Raw genomic sequence first — 23,884 nt, forward strand, 5'->3', positions numbered from 1 at the left:
TAGCAGAAAACAATTCATCATAATTAAATAAAGATAACATAAAAGACTATAAGTTGGATATACTCAAAATACTTTCTAAATTCAATCATGAAAAGTTTGAACAATGGGCGGCACCTCTAGGTTTCGATAAACTACAGTACCCATAAGCCTTTGCAACACCCTCGGAAGTCCTTTTCTTTCCTTCCGCCGTTGCCGAAGTCCCTTTTGGATTTACATCGGCGGGTGAGTCGACACAATCTATGTTAATCCACGCAATTTAGGACGTTATTTGATCATCCTGTCACGGATTATCAATAATAGTTGTTCAATTGATATGTGATCATTAAAATTGACCATTTAATCACCTCGTACCTTCTGTAAAGTGTCTTTGTGGAGCGAGGTGCTGTTGCTAAAGCTGCGCTCTCCCGGTGAAGCGGGGTTTGTAGTGTTCAGTAAAGGCCTGCTGTACAACGTGCTTTACAGATAAACGTGGTGAAATAAGATCAAACAGTCCTCAACATTTTACACGTCTGAACGATATATTTATGTACATGTTGAAGTGGAATGCTTGACTACATTGACTTCATTGACTTCACTGCAGAAGCTAACGTTAGCTAGCCGACGTTGGTCGACACGTTTACGTTAAGGCTCATTCCGCTGAAAAGTAGAAGCACACCTGGTTCAGTCGCTGGCTCAGTGATGGTTTTGTCAATAAGAGTTAATGTCTATAATTGCGGCAGTGAGGTAACATAGTATCAGAAGCTTCAAGAGTTGTAATGTTGCTGCTCGCTCTTGTAGTTTGCTCACCTAGCAATAAATGCTAACGTTAACCATGTAGCACGTTGTATTGAGGTGCTGCAATACTAGAGCTGACATAATCATGCAAAGATGGTTGTAAACTTACTCTTTGTTCTGTGTTTCTGTCCTCAGTCACCATGGCAGCCCTCAGGCCCCTAACAAAGCCCAAGATTGTCAAAAAGAGAACCAAGAAGTTCATTCGCCACCAGTCTGACCGATATGTCAAGATTGCGGTAAGAGTCTGCATTAATACAGTCTGATTGGACCACCTGTATTTCTTCCAACATATGAGAGAGAGAACTGCACATGACAAATCAGTGAAACATCCTTTCTGTATCTCCTAACAGAAAAACTGGCGTAAGCCCAGAGGTATTGACAACAGGGTCCGCAGGCGGTTCAAGGGCCAGATGCTGATGCCCAACATCGGTTATGGTAGCAACAAGAAGACCAAGTACATGCTGCCAACTGGCTTCAAGAAGTTCCTGGTGCACAATGTCAAGGAGCTTGAGATCCTGATGATGTGTAACAAGTAAGTTGTGAATGCACTTGCTTTAAAGTAGGAAGTTAATACAAAGAAATGTTAGCACTTAACCTCACAGACTGTTATTGGTATCATGTGTACAGAGATTATGAGCTATATGCCACCTCATTACATTAGAGGTGGAATTTTGCTTGTGGTTTTAAAAGAAGGGAAAGATGTGCGACAACAGTGTTTTTCTGAGAAAAAGGTCCTGGTTATTAGGAAAAGATCCTTGGCTATATTGTAAATGAGATCTCCACCTCAGTATATATCAGTCTAATTAAAGGTTGAATGAATAATCCAGACTACAGCTGCATATTACATATAACATTTCAATCAACTATTCCTCTCACTTTTATTGCAATCTTATCAGCTATTTGGTCTAGTGATCAAACTGCACATTCTGTTAATATAGTAATGGGTTGGTCGGTGCCATCTTATTTCTGTTCATTAAGAAAATTTGTAAATTGGCTATAATTTTTGAAATGTGGCCATTTGTGGAACAACAGATGGAGCAGCAATTCTGAGCGACATTTTGTGTTCAAGTTGTGATTTAAATGCTTGCTTGTTGCAGATATTGCACCTATCAAGCATTTGAATAAAGCTTTAAAAGAAAATATGCATTTCACATTTTGTAAAACTTGAATGGATTGATTGACCGTTAAAATGATTAGAATTTGGATTACTGGTCTTTGCTAACAGGGACATCGTCTCTGAAACTAAATCCATGACTAAACACCGTTTGGGCAAAGTGGACCCTAAACGACAGCAATATATGAACTAGTGTATGCTTGTAACAAAAGCCAGTGAGTGGGCAACAGAATAAACCTCCCGCAACATGTCAAAAACCCATTTTCATGCGGAGCCACCAACAGTGTTTATAACAGTGCAGCACTTGACATCTGTAAAGAGAACGGAAAATTCATAGTAGTATTTGCTTCATATGGAAAATATTTGGGCTTTATTAAAGTAGTAACTTGCCTGATGAGGAAGCCCAGCGTAGTTTATCTTTTTGATAGTTGGCATCACACCAACCTGATAATGACGATGCTAACTGGTCTCAGCAAGTTTTCATCTCACTATTAACCCACTGGGGTCTGAGCCATTTTTTTCCTGTTACTGGTGCCTCAACTCTCATAATATATAAATATTTGTATAAATTCAGTGTTGTAAATTACAAGCAAGTAATATCATGTTTTTCAGCACAACATAGGCTATTTGAATATGTATGCTGCAGTGATGTCACATGACAGAAGTTATAAGACCAAGAAGACAAAAGGAAAAAGTCAAATTTGAAATTTTCAACATTTTGTCCATTTTCCACAAAAACAAATTATGTGCAAATGATTACCATCTTCACATTTGTAGACCAAGGCCTCGGATGAAAAACAAACATAAAATAAATAAAATCTCTATTCATAAAGTCTGTATTACACAGAAAAACAGAATTATTTGTGATTGGATGAGGGAGTCAACATGGCTGTCAGCGACCAAAACAATAGTTTATACAGTCGATATTAGACAAGTACATAAAACCTAAAATTATTGCTTTTATAATTTTTTGAAAGCGTCAAATAGTGGGTCCTTGATGTCTTATCAAGTCTCTGGATGGATTATAAGAACAAGTGATAGCTTGTTATAACAGAACAGTGCTCTACAGGGCAGTTTTTAAAGTCTCTACATACAGCTGTTACAGAGATATTCTAAAAATAGTTATTAGAGTACTTATGTGTCGTATACAACATCGTTAACCTCATGGGGTTAAAGCAGTTCTCAGGGCATATTTTCATTCATGCAATGTTAGATTGGAGCTGTGAAAAGATGAAGATGCTAGTCAAAATCTTCCTCATGTTCCCAAATACTGTAGTGACACTGATGCAATCTGTTACACAAATCATTTAGGAATTTCCTGTCCAGGAATCTCCTTTTGATATTCTTTTTGCATTCTGTGAACTTTAAACCTGTGGAAGTGGTGTTAATCGTAGCGCTCACAGGTTTCAGAGACAGTTTGTGTTTTCATCTTGTCAGTTTATTTTAAACCAGAAAATCAAATATGAAGAACAGAGGAGCTGTTAGAGTAGCAGGCAGCAGCTACTGTGACTTAGTTTTTAAGCCCAAGACATCCGTCAGTTAAACAAGAAGCAAGCACAGCTGAAAGCTTTGCCCTGTAAATGTTGCATTTGCATCATCTTGCTAATTTTTTGCTCCTTTAGATTGATCCCTGATTCCACTTTCTTAATCTCAGAAACAATTCACTCTGAATTTAGACCCACAAAATCAGACTCTCCAGTGTCCAGCTAGTTTCAGAGAGGGAGTTAAATGGATCTGCTTTTTAAAAAAAAAAAAAGTATTGATTGTAGCTAAATGCTAAAAGAACTTCAGCAGTTCAGGAGGACAGGGTGAAGGACAGAGTATTTGATTCAAAAGGTGTAAACTTTTCAGCCAGTGTGATGTTATTGGGTCTGTAACAAGCGCTCTACAACAGCTTATGCTTGCAACCTTGCCCATGCTTTGTACTGTCACACCACAGTGAGTGAGCACATTATGTACTGATTGCACCTTAATATCTTACAATTTTGGAAATTGGCAAAAAGAGCATTAAAAGTGAAACAATCTCTTGAGACATTTATTGACTGTATTTCCAGGGAGATGTTTGACTTTTCCCGTCTATCTATTGAAAGCCGCATTTATCCGTCATTGAGCTGCCAGTTACTATTATTGCACGTAGATCCATGGAAATGGCAGTTTGCTTAATGAGGTTATATTTTATCACTTGGATGCAATATAGCATGCAAAATCTAATCAGCTCAAGATAAAGAAAAGCCAGATTTAAGCTAAAATTCTGCTCACTAAGCTTCTTTGTGGACTAGTTTCAGTCATTAATCCGTCAATGAATCTATTTGACCCCAGATTTGGTGACAGTGATTTTAGCTTGATGACTTTTTGTTTGTTTGTTTGTTTGTATTGCAAAGTGGTCATTTCTGAATCAATAGTTCAGAGAACAAGTTTCGTATTGATGGTAATCTGCCCTTTTTTTCAACTTTTGAATGAATCTTTTGAATAAGTGGGGAGGTTCAACAAATTCAGTCATTAAGTAACTATTATTTTAATTGGGCATTGTTTCTCTGGAAGCATAAAGCTAAAAATACTATGGATGAAACATTTTCCATCTCCAAAGGTTTTTCTGTCTGTAGTTTGTTACATTGTCCTCAGTATTTGTCATTGGTTGCATGATTGGGTTAGGTTGGGTTCTTTAGGTTGTATGTTTTTACTTTAGATGTCATGTCCTCCCTCCACTGGAATGTTTTAAGAAATACTGAAAACTCAGTGTGGCTTAATCTAATGGAGAAAAATAGTGATTATTAACATGATTGTTCCTGTACTGTGCATTTAAATATTAAAATATTCTTGTTTCTAACATTCAGGAGCGATTGTCTCAAATTAAAATTCCCTGCCACAGCTACTAGAAATTACTAAGTTTTTGCTACATGAAACCAAAGCTGCTGCAATGCTTGAGCTAATTTGACAAGGTGACTGTATACTTATTAAATTAGTCTAAGGAGCACAGTCATTTGGTTAATGACTTAAAATATCAGAAGTGTAGGTTTATTTTGGATTCTGATGTTCTTGTCCTGAATGTTAAATTGACATTGAGGTGTTTTTAACGTTGTTTTGATTGCAGCCCAATCTGTCACTCTGGCGACATTTCAGTTAAAAATGTCTTGTCATTAATCTAGCCCCTCTCTCTCTCTGTCTCTCTGTAGGACTCACTGTGCTGAAATTGCCCACAACGTCTCCTCCAAGAACAGGAAGCTGATCGTGGAGAGGGCAGCTCAGCTGGCCATCAAGATCACCAACCCCAACGCCAGGCTCAGGAGCGAGGAGAACGAATAAAGTGGTTATTCAAAATAAACAATTTAAAAAGGAAAAACCTGTCTGATGGATTATTTTTATGCATTAATTGTTTGTTTGCAGCGGTCCTACACAGGTCTGGAAAATTGTTTAATGTGTTGAAGATTTAAATTAAGTTTACAACAGACTTGAAATAATTTTACAGGAGAAAGGCCATTTCCAGTTTTAGATTTAGTTGGTGGTTTGTTAGATGAGTTAAATGTGAGGCACAAAAACTTGAAATTGTCCTCTGCTGTTGGGGAATTTAAGTGAAGATTAGTTGTCCCAGGGAACCAATTACATACAGATTTTTTTTAAAAAGTCATGCTGTGACTTCACACATCAAATTTTCCCATATGCCTGATAATAAGTAGCAATGGCATTATATCAAAACAAGTTAACCTCTGACTGTCATACAAACTGGTATGGTGACTGGTGGAGGGAGATTTAATTTTAAAAGTCTGTCTGAACAGGTGTTGGAGTGACCAGGGAGTTAAAAATGGGTGGGTCATTTGGGGCACAATACTCAGCTATTTTTATATCGCTGGCATCAAAACAGCGAAGGAAGGCTCCCACACGAGTTGGCGTCTGCTCCGATGGCTACGGAGCTGGTTGTGTTCTCCCTCGGGTAAATGGGGCTATTCCTCACTTCCTTCCAGACGACTGGATACTGGAGCAGAATAATAGGAGCAAGATGCCTGAAGAAGAGTGATGACCCGCATCATAAATGGACGAGGCCGCATAACTTTGTATAAACACTGTTTTCCTCCCGAGATGTGAACCGGGGTAGCTTTTGAAAGAATATATGCTTTCACGGTCTGTAAGGCTTTTTGCAGTCAAAGAACATCCTGAACTCAATTCTGTTTGTTTTTAAATCAGCTTTTTGGGATTTTAGGAAATCACTCTGAGAGCAGGCACCAAATACAAATAACGGCATGTTTTAAAGTATTGAAATAGTAAAATTAACCAGTGCTGGGTGTTAAATACAAGGATCATCATTTATTCAAAAGTTTCAAATATAACCCTACTCCAAGTCTACAGTTGTTTTTAAAACCAATCCACAGCTACATGATTGACAAGCTTTGAGTTATTCTGTGAGGTATCCAGAAATTTGGTACTGCACTTCCATTAAAGGATATGGGAGGAAATTTTCTATATATTTTTTTGTTTATTGTCAGCAAATGCAGAGCCAAACCAACAATGAATTGATCTATTTACAAGTGTGTGTATCCAGTGTGTTTCTTGTGCTACACTTCAGTGTGCTTCTTGTGCTACACTTCACAACCTCAAAGAACTTCAGAACTTTAGTCAAAGTAAAAAAGTACAAAGTCAAGACATATCAAGCTTTGGATATGCATACAATAGTAAGTAGGATCAGTTCATTGGTTTGATGTGTGCAAGAGATTTGTTGACAAAAAGGAAAAATATAGAAAATCAGCCTTGTCCTTTAGTTTGGGCACTTGTAAGAGGCAGTTAAATATGGTCAAAATTAATGCAGCCGAGGCAGAGACATCCTAACTTTAAGTGCCCTGTATGGATCTGGACCATACACTTCCCATAATGAAACTTCACAATATCTTTGGTTAAACCTTCCCTGACTGGTGGATGTCTATGTGTTTCGAATTCAGTACAGTAAGTTCATAACACAGGCTTTCTGTTAAAGACTTGAGGACTCTGGCCCAATGCTGCGTTCATGTCATATCTGAGTTATAGTAATTGTGAAATTCCAACTTGTAAATAGTCATAATTATGACTGGGAAACTCATTTTTCTCTGAAAGCATTGATGTATCCAACTTGGCGCTTCATAATACAGAAGTACTGGAAAATGTTGTAAATAGAAACACCTCACCTCAACCAAAGTCCGTCATTCATGGTGGTTAAACCCAAACTTAATGGATTTAGTGTTGTTTTATGTTGTCTTTCCCATCAATCCCATATGACATGAGCCCAGCACAATCCAACATAACCTTGATGACATCATCAGGGTTATTTTATTACTGACTGAGATCTCCCTTAAAATCCAAAGAGCACATTATACGACTGTTTTCATCAGCTGAGTAGTACTAACTATAACTAGTACACTGACCTTGATGTGTAAAATTGGTGAAGTGTCCCTTTAAATATCATACTGTATAACTGTATAAGATTAGAGCAGAGTAAACCATGAGTGGGTTCATATTGTGAGTCCTTGACAATTGTGAAGAAGCCAGATCAGTCTCCTCTAAGAGTACCAGCATGTTTTGATAAATCCTCACCTGACACGCTCATGTAATAACCTGTTATATCAATAGATTAGATAGATTATCAACAGTCATTGCCTTAAAATGGCCAGCTCAGACTGTATATGGTTTTTGCAATGTTAAGAGGTGGCTCCCTGCAGAGAAAGTTTCCATTGCATTCTGGCAGACAAGCTGTGCCCCACAGCCCTGAGTCCTCTGCCATCTGTTCCTGTAAAACTGACATTGCTGGAGATGCAAAAACACAACATTTATTTAGCCAGTCAGCTTGTGGCTGTTTGGATGTGGAAGTGAGTAACTCAGGATGGTTGGAAAGAAACGCACACAGTGTTGGATCTGAGTATTTCCTCCTTTCTTTTAAAAAAAAAAAAACTGCACCTGCTTCTGGAGTGGCTTGGAAGAGTCACCTGAGAGGACTGGAAGTTCTCCAGAGAGGGAGGAGAACATGAGAACAGCGGGACAGGCAGAGACCGCAATGTCTAAGAGATGGTGACAGTGTCAGGAAGAGGACAGTCAGAAAAATGAACATGTCAGCAAGGGTAGTATTTGGAAAGGGGCGCCTCACTCCCAAGCAGCTCTCCTTCGCTTTTCCTCAGACAGATTCCCTGAGGAAAGGCAGCCGTTCTTCAGGAGGAAAGAGGAGGATGTTCTCTTTTTCTCTCAGATGTCGAATGGGCATCATCAGAGGAAGAACCAAAGGTAAAGACTACAGGAAATATATGTAATATATTCAGTTGACATCTTAAATATTGTAAAACAAAATATGTGAGACTTGGAGGTTTTACTTGCTTGCCAGTTTATCCAGAGTTGTAAGTGTTAACGCAGTTTAGACTTTAACAAGTTTATCTGTAAGTCATTCTGCTAACAGGCACCAAGTTATGTACTGCCTTTTAAAATGTAATGTAATTTAAATGTAAAAATGTTTGTATATCTACAGCAGGCCTGATAAACTTAGCATTTTCTGGACTAAAATCAGGGCTTTTGACCAACCTTAAAGGTGAACACTAACACATGACTGACGAATGCTTTGCCTCTGGCTCTTTTTTTTTTTTCCTTGTCACACTGATCTGCTCTGGCTGACAAGTGAATTAGTCATTGTGCTTTTCATATCTCCACTTGTAACTGGGTCTGATCACCATAAGATGGCAGTGTGGTCAGTTTGATCGATGAGCTGGTCGAGATTCAGGCCCTCCTGCTTAAAACGGCCACATTTAGTCTATGTGAAAAGAAAAATATCGACTATTTTCAAGAGGATTGGTTTTTATAATAATATTGGAGTCATTTACAAACCATGACGAAAGACAGATATCCTCCTAAGAGTCCTGCAGCTTTTGAGTTTTTTTCTACCTTTCTTTGTTTCTTTTTTGTTTGAGGATTAAGCATTCCCAACCTCTTTTTATGCCAAAACCCTGCTTTCCTAAACTAATCATTTCATTATCACTCACCCTACATCAATAACGCTGATTTCTGGTGTTGAGGAAATGCAAAAGTGTCCATTTTTTATTATAAGCCAACGTTTGCCACCCTGTTCCCAGAGGTTTTTATCAGTCCAGCACACTGCTCCGTCTCCCAATTCTCTTTATTCTGTTGGAAATTAATTAGTCTCGCTCTGAAAGACTATGCTCGCTCACATTGTAAATGGGGTATTAAGGACAAAAGTCTCGGAGGAAATTATCTACACCGAAGAGCATTGTGTCCACTGGAACAGCTTACTAATTAGGCTCCACGCAACAGCGGGTAGAAGCTGTTTGTTTGTAGTCACCACACATCTGTAAAAAAAAAAAAAAAAAGTCAGTTGTAGAATGAGTTTCTGAAGAAGCTGTTGTGTGTTGTGTTATGGTGTGATTATGCGTGCTCTCCTTGCTGTTTTCTTTTCCTCCAAAAAAGTCTCAGCGATGACAACAATTTGTCCGCAGTGACCAAAACAAAAGAGGTGGACGGGGTTCAGAGGGGCTGCCAGTGAGGCTGGAGGAGGGTGTTATATGTCAGAGGTGGTGGGGGTCAGGAAGCGGCAGGCGTCGAGGATTATGTGTGCACGACAAATGGTCAGACAGGTGTGGCAATGGTGCAGGCAGCAGACCCTTTAGTCTGTCTGTGTTTGGGTGGAAGGACCTCAGAGGGGCCTGAGATTAGCAGAGGGTAAACTTGAGACGTCAGACTTTAGAACAAATCCATTTAATTTTCACTAACTCATTCCTTTTATTTCTACAATCTGATGAGAAGTAGAATCTGTCACCACAGCCCCGCGCTCGACAACTGCACGGCATCTCTATGAGTAACATTTCAACTGCTAGACAGCCTCTCACACAGGCAGCTGCTCTGCACAGGAATTTTGCATATGCATTTGTCATTATGCGCTCATGTGTTTGTGTGTATGTATGTGTGAGAGACAGAGATAATAGCATTGTGCTGATAAAAGCTCTGGTGCAGAGTCTATGTGAGAAAAACGTGACTGCTTGTATCCTGACACTGTGCGGGGCTGAATCTGACAATGAATGTGCAGGTGGTGTTAATTGTGGAGAGAGTTGAGTGTGTGGTGTGTGTGTGTGTGTATGTGTGTGTGCAGTTTTGTCGTGTCTAATCTCTGTATGTGGGTGGGTGGGTTTGAGGATGTGCATATGAAGGGTGTTTGACTGGGTTGGAAATGAGTAAAGAGAGAGAGTGTGTGTGTGTGTGTGTGTGTGTGTGTAGGGGGAGGGAGTGACTATCGTGTGTGCCTGCCTCACTGAACCCCTCTGGCAGAGGGAGAGAGAGAGAGAGAGAGAAAGAGAGAGAGAGAGAGAGAGAGAGCGAACACACTCACTCTAGCTCTGTATGAGAGGGAAGGGTTATGTGTGAGCTCATGTGAGTGTATGAAAAGGGAATGATAAATGCTCTGGAAAAGGACGAACGATTAGTAAAAAACAGCTCATAAAATAACGGAGCCACAGCAAGATGGAAAGAAAAGGACATGAACACATGATTTTCCTGCTTTGGATTTTATAGAAAAACAGAGCTTAGTAGATTCATATTTTGAAGAAGAAACATCTTTTTTTTTTTTTTTGGTCTCCAAGTTTAAATAGAAGGGACCATCTGAGGATCAGCCCCTCTGGAGCTCCAGACTTCACTGGGTTTTTACAAGCAGGGATAAAAGGTTAAGGGAATGCTGGAGTTAGGGCAAAAAGGAATGGAGAAAGGAAGATGGTGTCACTGTGTTATATGAGCGGGTGAGACTCTTTTCCTCAGGTGGAAGGCTCAGCTCTCTGCCCAGTACTCAAAGATCAGCAAGGTTACTTCCTGAGGGTGGCTGCGCTGACTAAACTACAGCCATGCTGTGTGGCCTGAGGAGAGATACCAAGAACAGCATTGGTAAGAGCACCACACTTTGATCTTTACAACGCAGAGTCAGGGGGGTCAACGTGTGTGTTGTAGCTGAGGATTTGAGGCAGGAAGGGGGGGGGGGGGTCAGTGATCACCTGGATCATTTACTAACCTGTTAAGAGCTGCTTATGTCTTACATGTATAGTTCATCTGAGGGGTAGCCCTTTCCATCGTAACTGCAATCATCATCCATTTATCCTGAATACAAATGAATGTGCAGTCATTGCAGTGCATTCATAATGACAGTGATTGATTGCAAGAGATTTCAGAGTCAGTGGACTCAGCCACCAGCTCTGCATACCATCCTGCCATGTGTAATTGGGGCAGATATAGCAACATAAACTGGGTCTGGCAGGCTCCAGTGTATAAATAAAGTTTTACATCTGAAAATAGCCTTATGATTGCATTGCCATTGTCAGTGCTGCCCCCGTATTTAACCTACATTCTGGTTGGTAATGGGAAGGATGGCATACAGCGGCCTGAATTAAATCAGGAGTTAATTAACTCAGCACATATTTATGCAGGAGTGTAGAATTTTATTTTAGTCAGTGTGATGCTCCGAAGTGCTTTAGATGCAGCTCTACTGGCATCCTTGAGCCAACAACAAACTATTAACAGAGCTGACTTTTTTTTTTTTAATAGTTGCTTCATTGTTGGGGCTGTTTATTAATCAGCTCCATCCTGAGCGTAATTCTGGCTGTTAGGGTAAGTGATGGTTATTTTAAGCTGGAGGAGGATGGCTGTGGGCTGGCTTGATGGTACAGTAGCGTTCTGTCACGTGCAGCGCGTTGGGGTCTGCGTAACCCTGAGCTAATGTTGCCTTTTGACTGCAATGACAGCTGCTGGACTGTCAGGGCCCTCAGGAATCCACGTGGTTACAAGGCTTTCGCCCAACCTAATGTGTTTGTGATGTGTCACTCACTTTGTGTATGTGTGTTCGTACCTCAGAGCTACTGAACAGGATATTTGTGCAAGGATGTGTATGAAATAGTGTGAAATACCACGTTATGCAAATGTATATTCTGTACATCGCCATAATATGTAAAGCCACTATAGATATTTCTGTGGTTCAAGTCTGACTCATACAGCTGTGCGCAAAAGAAGGCTGAGTTTTCTTCTTTATTTCTTGTATCCAGGGCCTGCCTAAAGGTTTCAGGTCAGAGAAGGTTTGACAAAGGATCCATGCCTTTCAGCTGTCTAAAGGCTACATCCTCAGTTGGGCAGATGTGGAAACTTGATGAGAAGGCAGTGAGTTTGATGCCCTCCGAGCACACGCTTCCTCCAGTTCACTCGTCACAAATCAGCACAGATAAAAGAAAAAGACATGTCAGAGTAACTGAAATGTCATTTTTCTTGTCAACTTGATATACTCCCAGGCTTGGGATGTTAATTCTTACATGATGACAGAACTCATTTCTGACCTGTGGAGCACATGGAAGTAGATCCTGCTTTAGTTGACCTTTATTGGTTTACAGTTTACAGTTTAAGGGTGTTAGAGAGGAAGGTTTTAACCAGTGTTCGTACTGACTTCAGGTTGTCATGACTTAAGTTTGATGCCTGTAACGTAAGGCACTAACATGCCCCCTCCGCTCGTAAAAAGAGGACTTGGCACAGCTCTTCTTTAAGTTTGTAAGATGATGTTCAATCACCGTGCCGGACAGCTGAAAAGGTAATCCGTGGTGGACGGGATTAGAGAAGTGTCAAGTCAGTTTCCTCATCGCTGTGACTGCTGACATGCTTGTGTGGCTGTATTCAGGTTCAGATGGCCGGCTGTGGCTCTGCTAATCTAAGGCCAGCCCAGTGCTGTGTCAGAAATGGGTGTCGGAAGCAAAAAAAAAAAAAAACCCACACATTTTCCCTGCAGAGCAGATTGGACATTCCCTGGCTCTCTATAGCAGCTGCTGTAAATGACATGAAAATGATGATTTTCTCTCCATGCCCGAACAGTCCATTAACCGCATGCTGTTCCTTCAGGAAAATTCCCATGCTTTAGTAGTCGCATACATCAAGCTCGCCACAAATGTATTCTTGTGTTAAATTAATGGCTTTCAAGGGTCTTTGCTGCAGACGGAGAGGAGCTATTTTAATCTCTTGACCCTTTTATAGCGTTGTCGTGGAAACAAAGTGTAGTGACCTTCCGGGTTGCTGAGTCCAGGCTGATCACTCTGTTTCAGTTAGCTAATGCCGGACGGATGTGGCTGTTGGCTCAGTGCTGTTTCCCTCCAAGAACCCCCACATTACCCAAGGTGCAGTTCAAAGCATTAAAGTGTGGGCAGCTGTCATGATGTGGTCATGTTCACTTAGCCCTCTACTGCAGAGAGTCTCTACGTATCACCACAGTGCTTCCTAACAGCACCTCCATACCTCCCTGCTGTCTCCTCAGATGAAGGACCATACTCAAAGGGGAGCAAAGAGTCCGGGGCAACTGACCAATCATATTCCTCCCGGAGGCGCAGCCTTTCAGGTACAATACAATCAAAGCTGACTTCACATCATTTTGTGTTCTGTTTGATTCATGCTAATTCACCTGCATCCCAGAAAGAAGAAGAGTCATGCCATTTTTGACAGAGACACAGATTTTTGTTTGTGTGCACGTTCACCCGTGAGTCTTCTGCATGTTGCTTAATGCTGCACTGTTTTGAATGCTTAGATAAGGAGGAAAAAACGCTTGTATGGCATACCTGTCATTGGTACTAAACCACACTCAGTAGACTTCACGTAGAGTGATGTAACAGCACAGCACATTGTGGACCACAAGACAGAATGAGTCCTCTGATGACGCTGTATAGCCACACATCCATTAGAGTTAAGGTCAAACTCATTTTCATTCACTTATGAATACAATTTGATTTCAATTTAATTTTCAATGAGTTTCTTTTTTTATTCACGCATTGAATTTCTTTCCATTATCTGTACTGTGTGTGATATTAGTAATACTGACTCCATCCTCCTCCTCCTCATCCTCCTTCTCAACCTGCCACAAAGATTCACTCAGTATGAGAGATTTAAAGGAACAAAGAAAGGACAGGAAAGTGAGAAAATAATGTGGTTGTGTGTCAGAGAGCATTTTAGTGAGAGACTCAGGAGAGAAAGACAGCGAGAAAAGAGTCTTCCGCTGCCTCTCAGACAGGGTGATTCTTTCAAGCAGACGCTAATGCTGACTGTGGATCTGTGCCTGTGTCTGTATCTGTCAGCAGAGGAGTACCGAGGAGTGACCACGGTGGACCTGATGAAAAGGGAAGGCAGCAGCCTCGGCCTTACCATCTCCGGAGGGTCCGATAAGGACGGCAAGCCCAGAGTGTCAAACCTACGGCCAGGTGGGCTAGCTGCCAGGTGAGATCTGTGCTCGATGATGCGGTTAAAACCTGCCAACCACACCAAGCTGTCCGCACTAGTTATCCTGCTCCCACAAACGTCCACATGTTGCAAAGTTACACCAGCTCGTCCTAACTGCAGGACTGTAGGCGTTGTGTTAGATTAGCTTCATGCCAACCCTCAGAGTGTTGTACTCATAAGGGCTTGTTTGGAAGCAAAGCCCCCAACAAACCATGTAGGATGTGTCCACAACTTGAAATTTTGATATACATTTTGATATAAATTCTCAATTTTTTTCTATTTTTTCAGTTGATGTTTAAAGATCAGCTCCAGACATATAAAAATACACTGCTTTAAATAATAACTTGTGTGTGGTCTCCCCCTCCAAAAAAGCTCAATTACCTCATTAAAATTCTTGAAATGACATTTATTCCTTCTACCTCATTGAAAAAGACAGAATCTATTAATATGTATGAAAATATTTCATTGCAAAAGTTAAACTGCTGGACACAAGACTTCACTGAAACGTCCATTCTCATGTATTTGCTGCTGTTCTTAGTCTTATGTGATCGTAAATTCAGTATTTTGGTTGAACAAAACAGGCGATTTAAGGGGATCACCTTGATTTTTAGGAAACTGTGACGGACCTTTTTCACTGTTCTGGCGTAAACAATTAATCGAGAATGAAAATAATTGTTAGTTGCAGCTCTACTCTGAAGGCTTCAACCTTTCGCATTGCACTCGTATAAGTTGCACATTGGACCACAATTGGCTCCATACTAGTTGTGATGTCACAAATAATGCTTGTAAGTACACATCTGAGCACAGAGAAACTTTCCATTTTCAGCAGATGAATGTGAAAACAGCCTTCTAGTGTCAAACTCTGCACATAACATCATTCTGCACAGTGAAGCTCAAACATCCAACTGAAGGAAAAATAAGTGGGACTTTAATTCACTATATAGTAGTAATTATTCAATATAACTATATTCAATTAAACTGATTTTTCTTAACATCAACGACATGGAAAGAAAACGTAGTGGAAATTTTATGATGATTAAGCAGCGTGTGACTGAAGCTCCTGTTACACACACAAATACACACACACACACCGTATATACACACACACACACAATTTGTAATAATGACACAGCCCCTCTGAAAATGTCTCGGCCAAATATGCCATCGCTTGTCAAGTCCAAGGAGGTTTATAGACAGACACGGTGCTAATTCTTCCAAGCAGCTTGTCTTCCTACAGCTGAGTTCATGCTTGTGTGGAAGTGCTAGCTAATTTACTGGGTGGAGAGACAAGCAGGCAGACAGGAGAGAGACTGGCAGTGACAATGTGTGATAAGACTGGACCGGATGACAGGCCGGTCGACTCTGCTGGTTAAGATGTCTCTCTGTCTGCTGTCAGAACTGACTGGCAGTAGCCCAAAGGTGAGAGGGGCAAGCAGGGCAGAAAATCTATTTAATTAATTAGCCCTCCAATGAGCAGCGTGTTGACTCAGAATGTCATATGTGAGACACCATGTACAATCATCACTGTCAGTGTCTGAGGAGGAGACGCTTTCAGCCATCCAACTCCAGTATCTGGCTCTCTTTTCTACACAGCTGGCTCTGTATGTTTGTCAACATACTGCAAAGGGATTTATAATCAAATTAACATTACTGTCTGCACACACATTAACACAACAAACCTAATATTCACATCGGACAGCACTTGTTCTGTTAATGCATCAGTTTTGATTCTGCCTCATTCACACATGGGGGATCATACAGTGAAAAAAAACTTGCCAGAATTTTTAGATTAACGCCAGATTGGATGATGATCTTGTTCTTGATGGTCTGTCCATCACTTCCCACAGGAGTGACCAGCTGAATGTAGGAGACTACATCAAGTCAGTGAATGGCATCAACCTGTCAAAGCTCCGCCACGATGAGATTATCAGCCTGCTGAAGAACATCGGGGAGCGAGTCGTGCTGGAGGTGGAGTACGAGCTGCCTCCGTTCGGTAGGTGAAGCTGTACGCGATGTCTCTGATTGACGGTCTTCACCACATAGAGGAGGCCATGTGTAGAAAATGCTCAGACATGTAGAGAAAGTGCTGTTATTAAAACAAATGCTTTGTATTTTCAAATGCACAAATGTTGGAAATATGTTAATAAATAACTTATTAGTTGAGGCTGCAGATTATAAAGACCCCTGGTTTATGTCCTGGAGACATTTAACCTCTAGAGGACTCAATATCAGATTTTGGTATTTGTTAATATTCTGCCTGTAACCAAACAGACAAATCCGTGTGTAGAAAATGCTTTAGGAAGACACATGAAATATATTCTGGGTATTTTCCATCACAAGATTACAAGTTGAGGCTCCAGACAAAAATGTAGCTTTAAACCTTGAGAAACCAAATGATCAGTTTTAGGTATAAAATGCCGAGTCCACTGCACCTTCAGATGTCAAAATTTTGGTATCTCATTGGCCCTGACTTCTACATTCATCTGACTTGTTTAGACTGCAGCCTCTCTGCATGTTTGCATGTTCACTTTAATTTCCTCCCACACAGGAAGCACTGATAATAACATAATAATAACATCGGAATAAATAAAACTGGAGCTAAAATATCTAGTTTACATGTAACTGTTGTTTCAGTAGCATTTCTGTATTTGTAAAGCAGACCTGCTTTACATTTGAAACCGCGGTTACAATCTAGACGTGTTAAAAATGATCAATCATATTTAGCCCATGTTTAACCTTGACATCTAGATATCTTTCGACCTGCAAAAAAAATATATCAACAAATCAATACTTATTGGATTTCCTTGATCAAGGCCACAGAAACAGAGTTGGTCCCAGGGCGCTGCACTGCGGCTGCTCACGGCTCTTTATGTCGTTAGTATGGGACAAAAGCAGAAGATGAATTTCCACACTGAGATTAATTAAATGTATTTCCAGAATGCTTTACTCATTCTCATAATTCAACGTGACACCAAAATCAAACTTTTTAGAAAGCTCTTTACACAGACAATACTACTGTAGCTTAGTAAGATTTTAAGTAATGATTTTGTCATTTTGGATGACTTTTCTTTTTTTTGTTCCTCCCACAGTCCAGACCCCGTCAGGAGTCATAACAAAAACCATAGAGGTGTGTTTACACAAGGAGGGAAACAGCTTTGGGTTTGTCATGAGAGGTAGGTGGGTGGGAGTTTGATTGTTTTTTAAATCCTTCAGTGAAATCAATTAGCTTTAGCTTTTTGCACTGGTTTTATTTCCCTGTTTTTGTTTCTCAGGGGGCTTTCATGAGGACTGGCGCAGGTCTCGTCCTCTGGTGGTGACCTATGTCAGGCCCGGGGGTCCGGCTGACAGGTGAGGACATGGATGGATGAGTGTGTGAGTGTGTGTGTGTATACACTCCTTTAGTGTAGCTATTTATGAGCCTTGTATGCTTTTTATGCCTTATTCATGCATGAATGAGTGTGTTAGCCTTTACAAATTATTGTATTTGTTCACGCATGCGTGTTTCTATATTGTGTGGTTGTGTTTATTTAGATATACGGCCTAATGGATACGTGTTTTACTAATTGCCTTATCTTTGTCCGCAATGAAAATATTTGTCTATTACCCAAATGAAATCAGATTTATAAGAATGATGCATCTAAATTATTTAAAATCCATGTTGTCTTTATACACACATTATCATTTCTCTTGCATTAGTCTATGCTCAGGCCGCTACATGAAATTACTGCTACACATATAGCGTTTGTTATCTCCTAAGTAGAAAGGGCACTGCTCATCCCCAGGCTAATGCAACATTGCACTTTACCTCATGAAAACTGAAAGCAACCAAAACATAATTCACCATCAAAGACTTTACGGCCGTTTATCTCATTTATCCTTCATTTCACCTGGGAGGGAACCCTCATGTGGAACTGTTTAATGATGCAAGAACGCTTGTATGAGCATCTTAAGCTGGTCGCCTACGTGTTGTTTTATCTCTCTCTCTCCCTCTCATTCTGTGTTTCTCAAGAGAGGGCACTTTGAAGGCCAGCGACCGAGTATTGAGCATAGACGGGATGCCTTTAAACAGAGAGAAGCACGCTGACGCTTTGACCATGCTGATGCAGAGCGGCCAGGAAGCTCTGTTCCTGATTGAGTATGACGTCTCTGTCATGGGTGAGCACACACACAAAGGGAATATGTGGAGGCATGGTAGGGCAGCGTTGCTCTGAGGGTAAATAATGTGGCCGTTTGGCTGCGTGGAGGAGAGTGAGTGGCGGTGCTGGAGATGCCACCAGGGGAGTCACTCAGGCCCGAGAGCACACTTCCAACAGGAAAAGGGTAGATGTGTGATATTCAGTGTTTTATCGTAGTGTGTGGCTCTCTCTCCTCTCCTGAATCATGGCAGGTTCAATCTAAAACATTTTTCAAAAGTATACTACTTTTCTGAGTCCTTGCATAACCTGTAGAGTGTGCCACTCAGGACAATTTTTTTTAACATGACCTATATAAAACAAGGTTGGGCTTGAGCAGTAAACGCACATTTGACAGTGTTTCCCAAAGCCCCGGTGATGCTACACAATTAAGGGGACAAGATGACAAATAATAAACTCTTCACCACATTCAAAGCAACATATGAAAGAGGCACTCCAGCGGTTTAGTCTTGCACTTCCATAAATTTGGAGAATTCACAAGAGACAGATTAAAAAAGTATAGTCAAAATCAATGCAACAGAGATTAGATATCCTAACTTACAGCTCCAAAAGATGCTGGATCCTACATTTCCCAAAATGCATCTTGCTTGAATCTTTTCTTTAGACTCTTCCAGTCAGGTAAACTTCCATGTTTTTCAAACTCCACATCCCCAGTTTACAATGAAGCCTTTCTGTTGTAAATGTGTAACTGCCCATGCCCAGACAGAGATCACTCTGATGACATCACTATGACATCATCAGGGTTATTTCCTCAGACATGAAAAACAGCTCCTCCAGAGCCACAGCAGATGACCATTTTCAACCATTTCCATAGCCTGTAGTCATGCTCCCTGTGGCTATTAAACCGACTTTTACATGTAAAATAGGTGGAATGCTCCTTTAAGTGAACTGTTGTTAGGACACAGTACAGTAAGAAGTACATATTTGTATTAATGAAAACAGTTTTGGCGTACAGTTTTAATTTTGTTTCTGCAGCTCATTTCATCTGTTGAGTAACTAAATGCTGCAAACGTTTTCAACACATACAAAGGTGTTGCATTTTCATCTGCACCTGTTCTGATGTTGTGAAAAGGAAGAACTGCGAACACACATCAGTCTGACTGCTAAGAGTACAGAGCGAATCAAATCAAAATGTCCTCACCATTGGGTCAAAAAGTAGTGCAGGAACTCACCGCATGTCTAAAAGCCTGATTATAACCTACATTTGGTCATGGTGACTAATTTTCAAGATAACAAACTCTGCACCGGTCTGTGCAAATTAGGGCAGGTCACCAAGGACAGTTGGCACACATTATCTTTCTGTGTGTGGGAGTTTAGGATTCAGAAATCCTGACTGCTGACTGAACAAGTCAGAGAAGGCAAAATTAGGACTGCAGCTAACCTCTTTTATCGATTAATCTGCTGTTTTTTTTCTCGATTAATTGTTTTGTCTATAAAACATTTATAAAATGTTTCTTGGAGCTCACAGGGACATCTTCAAATACCCTGTTTTGTTGGGTTAACGGTCCAAAATCAAAAGATATTTAGTTTATTGTCATGTATGACACAGAAAAGCATCATATTTTTTACATTTGAGAGGCTGAAACCAGCAAATTTGGGGAATTTTTGTTTAAAAAACATACAAATAACATGTTCAAATTGCTCCATTTATTCATCCAACTGTCCAAAACCCCAATATATTCAGTTTCCTATCATATATGACAAAGGAAAGCATAAAATCCTTACATTTAAGAAGCTGGGACCAGCAAATGTTTGAAGAATACTTGCAAAATAGTTAAAATGCAAGATATTTTAGTTTGAACTGATTAACAATGTAAATCTGATCATGATGACCTCATCAATGCCAGTTTTGGGGTCTTTTCATTGTTGGTTAAGATTGTATAAGTCTTATATTGTGTTCCTGACTTGCATGCATCCAGTAAAGTAGTTGGCCTATATCATATCTGTGTGTATTATCTGTTTCAGAGGCAGTGCAGCAAGCCTCAGGCCCTCTGCTGGTGGAGATAGTGAAAGGTCCCTCTGCCAGCCTGGGGATCAGTCTCACCACAACGATATACAGGAGCAAACAAGTTATTATCATTGACAAGATAAAGGCAGCCAGCGTGGTCGAAAGGTGAAACCAACCTTTTATGTTTAATTTCTCCACAGACACTTTCCTAACAAAGACTCTCTTAATACAATCTGCCTCTGTCTCGCTCTCTCAGGTGTGGAGCGCTGCACGTAGGTGACATCCTTTTGTCTATAGACGGGACCAGCACAGAGCACTGCTCTCTGATGGAGGCCATGCAGCTTCTTGGCAACACCTCTGATGTTGTCAAACTGGAGATTCTCCCGGCTAGTCAGAGCAGACTTCCTGTCAGGCCACAAGACACAGGTATGAGACAGAAAACACAGCAAGTCTCTGTGAGGGACTGCATTGTGGAACAGAAAAGAAATTAAAGAGATGTGAGAATGACAAGTGAAAGAGGAAATGATTTGGGACAAAGCAAGTGACGCATTGAATAACACTATGCATAACTATACATCACTTTAGGGCTGCAATTAACAAGTCATTTGTCATTTATTTTTTCTACTAATTGATGAATCATATAGTGTAAATGCTCATTACAAGTTTCCAGAGCCTAATTGCTTGTTTTTGTCCGAAAAACTATCAAAAACCCCAAAGGTTTTCAATTTACAATGATATAAAACAGAAAGAAGAAGCAAATCTTCACATTTGAGAAGCTGCAACCAGAGAATGATTGAAAATTTAAACAATCAATTGTAAGAATTATTATACATTAATTTTGTGTGGATCAACCTATCAAAGGATTCAAAGGTTTAATTTGTTACATACAAAAAAAATATGTGTGGTAAAATGCAGGGCAGTATATTCTTAAGTCTTAATACTAGTGTGTAATGAATAATAATCAGAGTAAAAGTAAAAATTAGAAACAAGAAATATGAGGGATAAAAATTCATAGATACCAAACTATAAATATATGGAATATAAGTACTATTCATAATATTACGTGTACATTGGTCCGGTATGTAGGTTTGCTGTGCAGTTTTTCAGTAAGAAATGCAAAATGAGCATTTTTCAAGAGAGGAGCTGACGGTGAAATATGCAAATTTTCAATATGCCAAGAATTCACAGAGGACAATGTCGATTGATTGACTAATCGTTTCAACAGTACATCATTTAAATCTTTATAAGCAGTTTCTGTTTGTAGATTGAGTGAATAAACAGTAGACCGATTGGAGGTCCAGCATGTTGTCTACACCGTATGTATTGTGGCCGCTCTTAGTTATTTTACCTACAGCTGTAAAGAGCCTGGCTGCCTCCCAGCTGCCTTCTTCCATGTACTGTGAATCAGCCTCTGCGTGCGTGCGTGCGCGTGCGTATTTGTGCTGCCGGACACAATCCCTCTGCCTTCGGGTACACGCTCAGCCTCTTATGCATCCCAACGAGCAACACACACACAGACTCACGCATAAACACACACAGTTTCTCTGTCAGAGATCATGTTCGTGCCATGTTCTGTCTTACGACTTATTTCTGGGTCAGCTGCTGCAGGGGCTCCTTAACATGTGAGCATGGGAAGAATCATAGAACATGACAAAGAGAAATAAGATGCCGTTTAGTCTCCTTTCGGGTCACTGAATTGTTTTTCTACACTTTTTCTTTGTCCCTTGTTCATATTTGCGTGGTCCAGTCTGCAGCACTGCACTTTTACTCTGTCATCTGTGTTTTGTTTTATGTAATGATGTAGTTTTCATCAGTTTCGTCTGATTTATATAGAAGTTATTTCTCTGAATACTTTAATATCCCAATAAATTGTTTCTACTTAGTGAAATACTTGAGCTGTTGTGGCTCCTGTTGACTGTCTCAATTCAAAGTGCAGCACAGGCGTCACTTCTATAATTTTGTTTGTCTTCTGAAATTTCAAGAGAATAGTGATTCTTGATTAAGGCGCCATGACGTTATGATGAGACCATATTTTCACAGCTTCTTTTACCCCCCAGGATGAGGCGTGATTATAAGATGCAATTTGTCTAATCTCCTCTGGGGATTTAATAAGACTGATATGGCCACTAAGAGATTAGGAGTTAATGTTTCTTTCCACCAGTGTAGATCGAAAACACCATTTCTTGGAGAGCTTCCCCAAGGTGAGCTTAGTATAAGCCGCCAGAGCTTTACAGGTTTGATTGAGTCCGATAGAAACTGGTTCTCCAAAATAGGACAGAGGTTCTCCTGCATGTATTCTGATTACACACGGCTGGATTTAACCAGGTTCCCTGAATGTGGCAAAACATCCCAGGCGCTACTGCAGCCCTCCATGTATTCAGCAAATCCTCCATCCATGTGAGCAAGTTGACACAGATTAGACCCCTGCAAATGAAACAGCATGGATTACTGTCACATGTAACGGTCGGCGACAAATTTAGCTTCATGAATCTGTAAAGGGAAGTTAATTATTGAGGTGTGTGTCATACAGTAGGTCAGTTGTTTCCCTTTGAATGCTTCATAGATGTTTGACAGAATGAAATGACGCCTTTCAGAATTAACAACAATCTGTGCCCTCTATTTCCCGCAAAGCAGGAAAAGTCAACAGAAATACTAAAAAAAAAAAAACCCCACATGAATATGAATCAAGAAAAAGATTAAATTAAAAACACATTTAGACCAAAATATCTGCCAATCAGATTCAGAGACAGACATGCTGCCTCATCAGCAATCAAGCATTCAGCTGTGCCCAATCAAGGTCAAGCCACATGTTTCCTAACAGCCAGTATCACTTCCTGCTGTAAGACAACAACATCATGCCCAGCGATCAACTTACTCAGACTGTTTTTGCGCCTTTGGGTTCTTTTGAAAATGAAATTATAAAAATGATCTCCGGTTTGCACTCAGCTTTTTGGAAGCTTGCTAGTAAAAGTAAGATCCTGTGTTTTTTAGACCCTTCACCACGTCCCATCTGTGTGTCTAACTGATTCTCAGATGCTCATCAAAATACATTAAACCACAGGATTGAATCTAGCGTACCATGACGAAAACATTAAATATCAATTTCTCCGCAGTGAATTATCCTCCAGGCAATGTGTGGTGTGGTACAAATTTAGACATGGGAATGAAAGCGTAATTTCATGGGTAGAATTTAGGAAAAGTGCACAACGGAGGAACGGGTCTGGTTTACATAATGGATGTGTTTTCCTCTTTACCTCTGCAGTAAAAGTGCAGAAGAGCAACCATCATCACTGGGATCAAAGCAGCAACTACTGCCATCCCCCACATGCCAGCCACAGCAAGACATGGAGCAGCCCAAGCCACCCACACAACCAGCAGGACCACTGCAAATGTAAGTTATCACTTGTGACAGCACTGCTGCTGGCGAGACACCAAAGCAGGAGCCTTTTCTTCAGCACGTTTGTTAAATCTATTTCCAGGAGATTTACTTCAACATCCATTACTACATTACTCTCTTTTGCTGCATATTCCCATGAGTGTGTGCTAATGCTGTTGCCGCTGCTGTGGATGTGTATAAAAAGTCATGATGTTTTCATGGGAGGATTTGGTTTGGTGTGCTCT

The 23,884-nt window shown here is 40.4% G+C and overlaps 2 protein-coding genes across 9 annotated transcripts in view; both read left to right on the top strand.

Moving 5' to 3' along the window:
- Positions 1 to 116: 116 nt before the first annotated feature.
- Positions 117 to 5,228, top strand: rpl32 (ribosomal protein L32). The gene is made up of 4 exons (XM_067592527.1): positions 117 to 222; positions 910 to 1,010; positions 1,125 to 1,306; positions 5,062 to 5,228. The coding sequence occupies exons 2-4, from the start codon at positions 915 to 917 to the stop codon at positions 5,189 to 5,191; spliced, it is 408 nt and encodes a 135-aa protein (XP_067448628.1). The 5' UTR covers positions 117 to 222; positions 910 to 914; the 3' UTR covers positions 5,192 to 5,228.
- Positions 5,229 to 7,575: 2,347 nt separating this feature from the next.
- The window catches only part of LOC137184657 (glutamate receptor-interacting protein 2-like), a 31,896-nt gene continuing 15,587 nt past the window's right edge, over positions 7,576 to 23,884 (top strand). For 2 of the 8 annotated variants that reach the window (XR_010928695.1, XM_067592535.1), the window contains exons 1-10: positions 7,576 to 8,125; positions 13,170 to 13,250; positions 13,981 to 14,119; positions 15,970 to 16,115; positions 17,212 to 17,295; positions 17,395 to 17,470; positions 18,132 to 18,277; positions 20,281 to 20,428; positions 20,520 to 20,689; positions 23,526 to 23,654. Coding sequence is in view for 7 of the 8 variants with exons in the window: in XM_067592535.1 (XP_067448636.1) it covers positions 7,948 to 8,125; positions 13,170 to 13,250; positions 13,981 to 14,119; positions 15,970 to 16,115; positions 17,212 to 17,295; positions 17,395 to 17,470; positions 18,132 to 18,277; positions 20,281 to 20,428; positions 20,520 to 20,689; positions 23,526 to 23,654 (1,297 nt within the window). In the remaining variant the exon portion in view is untranslated. Of the gene's footprint in view, positions 8,126 to 10,031; positions 10,775 to 12,109; positions 13,033 to 13,169; positions 13,251 to 13,980; positions 14,120 to 15,969; positions 16,116 to 17,211; positions 17,296 to 17,394; positions 17,471 to 18,131; positions 18,278 to 20,280; positions 20,429 to 20,519; positions 20,690 to 23,525; positions 23,655 to 23,884 lie in introns of those variants that run through there. The other 6 variants (XM_067592528.1, XM_067592530.1, XM_067592529.1 and 3 more) reach the window with 5 other exon arrangements.

The sequence above is a fragment of the Thunnus thynnus genome, chromosome 6, assembly GCF_963924715.1.
Source record: "Thunnus thynnus chromosome 6, fThuThy2.1, whole genome shotgun sequence".
In the NCBI taxonomy this organism is placed as follows: domain Eukaryota; kingdom Metazoa; phylum Chordata; class Actinopteri; order Scombriformes; family Scombridae; genus Thunnus; species Thunnus thynnus.